Source organism: Pundamilia nyererei, unplaced genomic scaffold (assembly GCF_000239375.1).
Source record: "Pundamilia nyererei isolate P.nyererei 1_Seehausen unplaced genomic scaffold, PunNye1.0 scaffold00018, whole genome shotgun sequence".
Classification (NCBI taxonomy): Eukaryota; Metazoa; Chordata; class Actinopteri; order Cichliformes; family Cichlidae; genus Pundamilia; species Pundamilia nyererei.
Window position 1 is genome coordinate 4,481,189 of NW_005187419.1, and position 9,675 is coordinate 4,490,863.

Genomic DNA, 9,675 nt, shown 5'->3' on the forward strand with positions numbered 1-9,675 from the left:
TATAATTCTGTGAAAGGCTTCTTCAAGCACAGATTCCTGTTATTTGTCTTTTTTAGATTAAAGACACACTGCAAAGTTACTTCCTTTTGTTTTCCAAGTAACTTACCCGAGCGCTGGGATAATAACTGCAATGCCAAATGAAACATTGCAAACACTTCAAAATAACAGAACACGCTAAAGCTAAGCTTTTCAATGAATATATAATATAGTGTCATTTAGGAGGACGGGTTTTCCTAAATATTGTACACCTCAGCCCGATCAACAAGTTGTAAGAATACGTGTATAAAAGCAAAAAATCTTGATGTAAATTTGGCCAACCTCACATTCAAGGTCAACTTTTTTTGCACTTCTGCACCGTTTTCAATTAGGCTGATGTTTTCAGGTCTCTCAAAGGAAGGCCGCTTATGTCCCCTTGCTGTTGCATCACTTGCAGTGGCAGCTGGGTGTCCTCTATGTGTCAAAACAGCAATCCTGCAAAGCCAAGGGGAGCAGGTGATGAGGAAGTATGACGCGTGTGGCCAAAGAACTCAGAGCATCACACTAGAACTCCTTGTTGATAGTCTCACACTCGGGACAACTTTATAGTGCACAACAGGATGAAGCCAGTTTAGTATCCTCCTGGGCTTCCTCTTAACCCGACGTGAAAAGGAAACTGTCCACTCTTCACATGAAAACTGATGAAAAAGCTCAGTTCCTGGAAACCCAGCTTCCGTTGCCAGTGGTGATCCGCCGCTCAAAATTTGGGTCAGTGCAAAAGAAAAGTTCATGTTTAATTTCTGTGACAAATTTAAAGCATGTGCCCAGCATAAGTGGTCATAACGTGACTTCTAGGGAGTGATCTAAATTTATCAGCTGCACAGAAAGCTGAGTGGAAGAGCAGATTAGCCCAATTTAAAATGGAAGGCTGCACCTTTCAGAATTTTCAGGAGGAATAGTAGTAAATTCTTATGAAAAGCAAGTATCAGACCTTAAAATTATTGATGGGAAGTGCAATGTTGAGGTTTTTTTGCACTGAAAAAAAAAGCTACCTCTTTTACAAGAACTGTGTTTTTGACCTATCAGGGAACTGACAACTAAGAAGAGAAAATGACAGTATTGCACCTGTAGGGGGTATAGCTCAGTGGTAGAGCATTTGACTGCAGATCAAGAGGTCCCCGGTTCAAATCCGGGTGCCCCCTCTTTTCACCCTTCTACCAACAAACTGAAATTATGTTTATTGGAGAGAGGCAACTGAGCGTAAGGTGAAAATGACCCCGAACTGTAAATAGACAGCTCTGGCTCTCTGAGAACTGCAGGATGAATGTGCTGACGGCAGTAGCTTTCTAAATAGATTAACTCGTGCCATGCAAAGGCAGCAACAGTAAAATGATCTTACAAAAGCTGGGGGGCAAAAAAGAAATAAGGCAACACAAGGCTTAGTTTGTAAGACATGGAGGAATACAATTTATTTGAGTAAATTCCATATTAAACTTTATGAAAAGAAAACAAAACTACGGCATGAACACTTGTCTTACAAACAACTTGAGTTGATATATTTATATGTATGTACAATTTGCCTTGTAATGGCATGCTACAAGGACATGACCCTTTAATTACTGAAAACAACAACAAAAAAAGAGGCAGACATAAACAGTCAGAAAGTTGTTTCCTCCCATTTTTACAGCTCACGCGCATGAAAAAAAATGCAGCTTTCCAAGCACAACTTTCTACATGTAAAAATAAGACAAAGAGGAGAATAATTGAATAATTTGGGGGGGGGCAATAAAAGGTTGAACAACATTGCTCTGGTAGGTTTTGAGTGCTGCTGTACACGGTTGCTTCACAGCATCGCCAGCCGAACTAAAACACAACATATGATGACACACCACTGCAGTGACAACATGAACCCTCTCAGGTTATTTTACATTTTTCGAAAAGTTGCACCAGTCACAAGCTTGAGGCTGGGCACAGTCATCTGAAGAGAGTACATACACCCAAATTTAACAGCTTTAATTGCCACAAGGGTAAACAAGACTGCAATATATTAATCCTCGAATTATCGATAAGAAGGTATGCATTCACGAGAAAGGCTACAACATATTCCTACATATTAGAGAGGCCATCTTCTGGCACCTACAGTAGCTGGTATCAACCTTTAGAAAGGAAACAGATGAAATGTACAAGGAAGGTAAACCCTTCATGAATATCACACGGCTGGCTACAAATCACACCGAGGAGTACAAAAATCGGACTTTCATACGCAGCAGCTCAAAGCACTCGTGTCTCTTCCAGCTGCTGAACACTACCATGTGAGCAAAATAAATAAGTGCTTAAACACGGTTAATATAACAGTAAAGACATGGAAAAAACATTGTAAACCAGGTTATTGCGGAGCAGGTGTTTAATATTCCAAACACATTCAGAGAGTTCACTCGACACCTCATCCTCGTCTTAAAAACGTAGGAATGAGAACGGCAAAAAAAAAAAGTCCACATCTGAAATGGCGCTCCTTCTCCGTGACTTCACACACGCAGGATCTCCAGGCAGTTGTTATAGCAGATGGCGATCCAGTCCGGCTGCGTGGAGGCCCACTGCACGTTGTTGATCTCGCCTTCGGCGGTGTAGGCCAGGATCGGGTCCTCGATGGCCCGTGGCATCTGTTGGATGTCCCAGATCAGGGCCTGGTGGTCGTCAGCTTAGAGGAGACGGAAAGAAAAGGGAACAATAAAATGTAAACAATCAATTAATGAATTTTTTAAAAAAAGAAAAGAAAAGGAAACCCGGGAAGCAGGCAAAGCAGAGATATCGGTGCTGAGGTGGAAATAAAATGTTTAAGTGCTTCCTCTAACATAAGTATGCCAGGGCTGGGCAAAATAACTTTAAAGAAAATGTAACAAAATGAGCACACTGCTAATATTGAATTTTCTTAAAAGCAGCAAAGAACGGTGCACCTTTCTATCCAGACCCTGGCTTAAAGCTGGAAAACTGCTGTTCTGATCTATTCTGACGTGATGATGTGCGGCAGAGTCATCTAAAATCGTGAATCGAATCTTTGTTATACTTTCTACAGCAACGAACACAACATTTGGATAACTGCTGCACTGAATATTTGGCCCATCCACGGGCTTTTTATGACCGATTTTATTGACTTAATCACTGACATACTGACAACAAAGAGAAGGTTGTTTCAGTTACCAAAAAAAAGAAAAAAAACTAAATGGGAAAGGCAAAGCACTCTTCTTTAAAGAGAAGTCTCGCCCAACACACTTTTACAACACTAAAGTGTTTTTATTAAATATCGTTTTGTATTTCTGCCCAAACTTATTTTAAGTAGACAAATGTTGGTTTTGGTGTTTAAAGTAAAATCATTACACTTTGTTAAGGTAATGGTTTACAAGACAAATCAAATCATTTATGCAATATTTCATGTCCTAAAATACGTGAGACTCGGTACAGAAAAACCACCCATAAAGAAACAGCCTGACACTGTCAAGAAAAGGAATTTCCGATAATTCTAATGTTTGTTATCTCAACCTCACGGCCTGCAAAACATCTACAATAAACTGTAAATAGAATAGAATAATCATTTAATTGTCCCACAAGAGGAAATTTGGTAAATAAACCATGCACTATTTCGCTCCATATCCTCATCCAGCAAACATTTTGGCTATAAGGCGAAACCCCCGCTCACGGCGTGAGGAGTGAGTGCAACATTCAGTATTTATCTATTTGCATTTTTCCTAAACCAAAATAATTCAAAGAACGGACACAGTTTGCTATTTCAAATTAAAAATTCTGAAGAAACGAACAAAGACCGATCAAATCTGTTTTTGCATGTTAATCTAGATGTTTTGACATTTAAAAAAAAATCTAAAAAAAAAAAAAGTTTTGTAAAAAAAAAAGTGAAGACAAATAAATGAAAGGTTTTTGCATGCTGTGTCGCTTCCTTTTGTTGTTTTCACTGTTGCTTGGCAGTAGGTAATGCACCTCCCTTGCCCAAATATGGTCGAAGCTGTTTGCCAAATATCATAAAACCACAAAAATAAAATAGCATGTTATAATCTTTTACATAATGCACCAATTAAACATTTCATGGCCCGTAACATCAGAAGCAGGACATACGACTACAGTCAAAAGCCTCAATTATAGCCCGTTACAGACATGGACAGGTGGAGATTTGATGGCCAAATAATTATGACTGTTACACTTTTTTGTAGTGTGCTTGAAGTCCGCTGCTTGTGGTAGATGGAGCGTGTTTGTAGTTTGTGGAAATGGAACAACAGTACTTAATGGGCCAATCACAACATTTCACAAATTTCCCACTGAAGGATAAAGCCCCACTAAATGGTTAAATTACCCACACGTAGTTTTTTTCATATTGTATATGTCGCTATTTGTCTTAAGCATATCAAAATACAAGTGAATGACTTTGTAGCATGAGTCCTGGTTTTCTGTTTCTAAGAAAAGATAAGTTAATGTTACCAATCAAAATCCAGCATATTGGTATCTTACAAGCCTTTAAAAACACAAATATAAACTTCTAGTTAAACACTGAAGTCTGTTATTTTATGTCTTAGCGGTGGTACCTGAGATCACACATCTCCGTGAGTGGTTCTAATTTTACTGAAGGCCTGCTTGCAGTCTGCTTACCTGCGGTGCAGATGTGACATGAGGAGTGCGGTGCCCACGCGATGCCGTTAACACAAGCGCGATGGTTGTTCAGCCGAGCCACTGGAGTGCAGGGCACGCGTACGTCCAGGATAACCACCTATTAAACAAAAAGATTTCAAATTAAATAATAATAAAACTATTTTCCTCAAACAGATAAAATGTGGCCTGATGTTACAAAATGGCTAAGGTCTTTCTGGGAATCTCCTTCTGCTGAGGTATTTAATGGAAAACTCTGGAAGAGGTACTTTGATAATTACATGCCCCAAAAAATCTAAATGTTACTTTTTTTGCTCCCTAAAACAAACAAACAAAAAAAAAAGTGTCATAGTATTTTAAAGCAAACCCACCTCCATGCCGTCCATGGCCATCGTGGCCAGGTAGTTGGGGTCCTGTTTGTTCCAGCAGAGACGGAGGAGCGGGTGGTGCTGGGGGTCCTCGTAGATGATGGTGCTGTGCTCGAGGTGTCGCAGGTCAAACATGCGGACGGATCCATCGGCTCCAACAGAGGCGAACATGTCTCTGCCACCTCCTGCACGGCTGAACGCGATGTCATACACCTGCAGAGACAAACAGCTGGATTCAATTAAATATTCCTGTGCATACACAGCAACACAGGGATCACCTCTGGGCTCCAAACACACACACCTCTTTGTCATGGGCGATCAGCTGGGTCTTCACGTGTCCAGACACAAGGTTAACTCGTCCCAACACCTGGCCGGTTTCCAACCCCCAGATTGTGCAGGTGGTGTCAATACTGGAAGTACCTGCAGAAAAAGCAACAAAGCTTAACGATTTCAAAGGTCACAAAAGAAAGAAAAACTACATTCAATTTAGTAACTCTTTACAGTTTATGACATACTGGGTTACTTACCAAGTAGATTAGGATCGACTTCATTCCAGTCAAAGGAGGTGAGGGGAGCGCAGAAGTCTGAGTTCTTGTTGTTATTCAGCAAACATTCAAGACGTGTTTCTGTGTCGCTGACCTGCAACACAAACCCAAGGACTTATACAACAAGTGCTACCAGCTAATGTGCCACCAGCCAGCCTCCAGGACGAAAAAAATCTTTTAGTCCTTTTACATGCAGTTGTGCATTTCAGCAGCAGACAAGTTAAATAAGGCTGGAAATACCGTGTTTACTTTTGCTATGAAAACATTAAAAAAAAGACCAAATGCATCTTCTTGAAAGTCCTCAACAATTCACAAATGCAATATTTCCTGCTTTTAAAACAGCTGGATATGTTTTTAGCAACTAAAGAGGATTAAATCATGCATTTGTTCCATGAGGTAATAGTTAGAACAGCGGGACACTTTCAGTTCATAATAAAGAAGTAAAATGTGGGTCATTGATGTGTTATTAATATATATTTTTTTAACAACAGCAAAGCTCCATAGCGCAGAGACACAAAATAGCTCTTATTTGTGTCTGATCCTCCAGTTACATTTGTTATCTGCTCATTTTATCTCCTAAGACTTTAACAAGCAGAATCATGCATTCATTTCATCCCAGTTAAATTAATGCAAATTCTTCTTCGCCCCACAGGCTCTTACATTTAATCAGGTGACTTACTCCCCGTCTGTTTTAGAGTACAACTTAAAACATAATAGTAGGTATTAAAAATATTTAATGATCACTCTAAAAGCCAGTAGGTCATAAAGAGATGTCATCTTGATCTCTTCCCTGTTATTCTTCATCTTTCAACTGCTGCTTTTAGAGCACAGCAGCTCATCTCTCTCCATCTCACCCTGTCTCTAAGCATCCTCTTCTGTCACACCAACCCTCTGCATGTCCTTTCTCATTACATCTACGAATCTTCTCTCTGTAGTCCTCCTATTTTACTCCTGTCTAGCAGCTCCATATTCAGGCCTCCTTTGACCAATATTCGCCATCACTCCCTATGAACATGTCCAAACCATCTCAGCCTTGCCTCTTTAAATCTGGCTCCAAACCACTCAACCTGAGTTTTCCCTCTGATGTACTCATTTCTAATCATGTCTAATCTCACTATCACTCTGTAAACCTCCCCTCTCACTCCTCCTATCCTTGTGCTACAAATCACCCCTGAAACTCATCTCCACTCCCTTCCCCCTGCCTGCACTCTCTTCTTCACCTCTCTTGCCTACTAGGGCTGAACGATATATCGCATTTGCGATAATATCGCGACATGATCAAGTGCAATTTTCTAACCGCAAAGGCTGCGATTATACTCTGGACATGTCCAAATTCATGGGCTGCATCCTCCTGAGGCCGCATTTGTAGACCGATTACGTCACAGCGACGCGCCGAAGGCTGTCCAAATTACTACCATATCCCAGAATTCATAGCGCGGCCCAGCCAAACTCCAGTTTCCAGCAATGGCAGCCGCTACTAAGTTTTAAAATTACTCATACTAATCTTTCTGGGTCACAAAATAAACTTTTAACATATTTTCAGGCGAGAAAGTAGCTGTGTAAACATCAAATATCTGCTCGGTTTATCAAGATATCCCATATTTGCAAAAGTGCTTCGACAGCTAGCCGGGAGCTCGAGGGTTACTGATGCGGCCGAGAACGGCACAGCTCCCGGCACATCATTTTCAGATCACCGCGGAGTTTCGCTGCTCGGGTTAAACGTAATATATAAGTCACTTAGACAACCTAAAAATGTTATTGTTGGGCTTTTTTCAGTGTTTTGTTTGTTCGTGAGTAAATCGGTTTGGCTGAGATTAAAGTTATTAGATTAGATAAAATAAAACTTTATTAATCCCCCGGCTGGGTTCCTCCTTGGTTTTCACACAGCTGACTAAACGTCAAACAGAAAACTTATTAAACAGAAGTATGAGACAGTCGAGAATTTACACCAGTGTCTGGTTATATTTTAGATAGCAAGAAGCAGACGGCCGAGTTTATTAAACTCCACCGAGACAGCGGTGACGCTAATCAGAACTAGCCGCTAGACCGTCCAATTTAACGCCTTTAAATTTTTAAGGCGTGTTTGTGTGTGTGTTTATACAATTGCTATTATGTTTGCACTTTATGTGTAATGTTACTGACTGCAGAGATCAGTAAGATGTGTGTATTTTTTATTTATTAGTTTTATTTATTTAATATTATTTTTAATTGAATGACTGTCTAGTAGTTCACAGATGTCGAAAAACTGAGTGTGGTAAAGCCACTGATTTTTTTTATGTATATTTCTGCAATCTGCACATTGTACTGACTTTCATTTTAATGTTTACACCAGGGTTCCTTGTCAGCACTTTATGCTCAGATGTTTGTAAGCTAAAAATAAACTATTGTGTATGTTCAAATATACTGTTGTGATTGAAGAAGTTAAATAAAAATGTCAGTCATCAATTCATGCATCACCTCATGTCATCATAACAGAGGTCTGTCTTCCAGGAAAGAACAGTTTAAAATTAATGTAATATAGTATTGGCCATACTATATGATGTATTGCTTGTCTTTGTTTAATAATACAGAAGACAAAGACCTTAAAAAATAATCGCATATCGCATCGCAATCGCAATATTGGGGCAAAAAATCGCAATTAGATTATTTTCCATAATCGTTCAGCCCTATTGCCTACCTATGCTGCTTGCGTCTTCATTGTTACACGTGTCACCCTCTCATTCACTCACATATATTCTGTTTTGATTCTTCTAATAATTTAATCTTCTCTAGAACATACCTCCACTTCTCCAGACTTTCTTCCAGCTGCTCCCTTCTCTCACTACAGATCACGATATCATGTGAACATCACAGTCCATGGATGCGCCTGTCTAACCTCATCTCTCAGCCTGTCCATCACCAGTGCAAACAAGAAGGGGCACAGAGCTGATCCTCACCACTATCACGCTGTACTCATACATGTCTTCCAACACCCTCGCTCCTGTGTGGTGACCCCTTTGCTCACAACATACTACTCTAACCGTGTCTTGTTTGCCGTTTTCTTTTAAGTCACTTTTGGAAACTCGCGGTTTTAATTCATATTATCTATTATATTTTACTTGTTCTCTTTGTAGCGTGTTCAGGATTTTCCTATATAAAACACAGTTATCTGTATTCTTACCCTCCAAATGCGCAGGTAGTCCCCACTGGTGGCCAGCAGGTCTGGATAGACCCCCTTCGTGTCTGGGATCCACATGATCTTGGTGGTGGGGTAAGGGTGGTCAAATGTGTTCCTGCAGACAAACTCTGAGCTCTCTTCCTCCAGACCCACCAGCTGAACCTGTGCAGGAGGGAAAAACATCTCCTGTCATATCAAACAGACGAACTGACATATCGGGAATGAAACCAAATGACTGTTCCCAAGGGGGTTCGGAGTTAGAATTATCCATTTATAGTGGCGTTACTAAGGGATATTATTAGTAATACACAACAAAAGACGCGCTGGTTATTAACACATATGCCCACTGTTGTTGTTTTAGTTTTACTGGTAAATAACAACAGATCGGACATTGTTATTGTACGCTAGGGCAGCTAGCATTAGCATTAATTCGTCAACGCTGCGTTAGCTGCTGGCGGCCCAAACCACACTGCGCACCTTGTTGTTGTATTCCTCCACGAAGCTGCCGAGAGCCAACCGAAACCGTTTGTCCGGACGGACGCTCCAGTTCATGGCGTACACCGTCCATGGCGCTTCGTATTTGTAGATTTCTTTTCTTTTGCCGTGAAGAGACATCCCCCCTCGAACTGCAGCCAACACACCAGCGTCAGCGAACTGCGATTTAAGTAGTCCCACAAGCGAAGTTCGACCGCTTCTTTAACTTGTATGAACAAATGACGGCAGACACGGCGACAGCGGCTATTTAAATGAGCAAATCTTGTCTGAAAGCAACGTTTACCACCACGTTACTTAACAAAGAGTACCATCGCTGGCTTCAACCTGAAGAAAAGGTCAAGTCACACGATATCCAGATGACTTCCGGTTAGTATTTCCAACATAAAAGCCCCTCTACTCTTGAATTTATTGGCGGTCAGCGAAGAAGCTTAGAGATGCATTACCGCCACCTGCTGGTTGGATGTAAATAGCGGGTGATTAAAAG

General features: G+C 40.7%; 1 protein-coding gene and 1 non-coding gene across 2 annotated transcripts; one reads left to right on the forward strand and one right to left on the reverse strand.

Moving 5' to 3' along the window:
• The first annotated feature begins 1,106 nt into the window (after window positions 1–1,106).
• Window positions 1,107–1,178, forward strand: trnac-gca (transfer RNA cysteine (anticodon GCA)). Its single transcript has one exon. It is a non-coding gene; the product is annotated as a tRNA-Cys (tRNA).
• Window positions 1,179–1,415: 237 nt separating this feature from the next.
• Window positions 1,416–9,599, reverse strand: dcaf7 (ddb1 and cul4 associated factor 7). The gene is made up of 7 exons (XM_005726226.1): window positions 9,174–9,599; window positions 8,700–8,858; window positions 5,522–5,633; window positions 5,296–5,414; window positions 4,998–5,207; window positions 4,630–4,747; window positions 1,416–2,674 (listed from the first exon to the last, which is right to left on the reverse strand). The coding sequence occupies exons 1-7, from the start codon at window positions 9,309–9,311 to the stop codon at window positions 2,502–2,504; spliced, it is 1,029 nt and encodes a 342-aa protein (XP_005726283.1). The 5' UTR covers window positions 9,312–9,599; the 3' UTR covers window positions 1,416–2,501.
• Window positions 9,600–9,675: the final 76 nt, after the last annotated feature.

What these genes read in the sequence shown, in the direction of transcription:
- dcaf7 (XM_005726226.1), bottom strand. Translation starts at nt 9,311, where the DNA reads ATGTCTCTTCACGGCAAAAGAAAAGAAATCTACAAATACGAAGCGCCA. An exon ending in ACTACCTGCGCATTTGGAGG is followed by an intron (nt 5,634 to 8,699) that starts GTAAGAATACAG and finishes TTTGTGTTGCAG; the next exon opens with GTCAGCGACACAGAAACACG. An exon ending in TGGCCATGGACGGCATGGAG is followed by an intron (nt 4,748 to 4,997) that starts GTGGGTTTGCTT and finishes TTTGTTTAATAG; the next exon opens with GTGGTTATCCTGGACGTACG.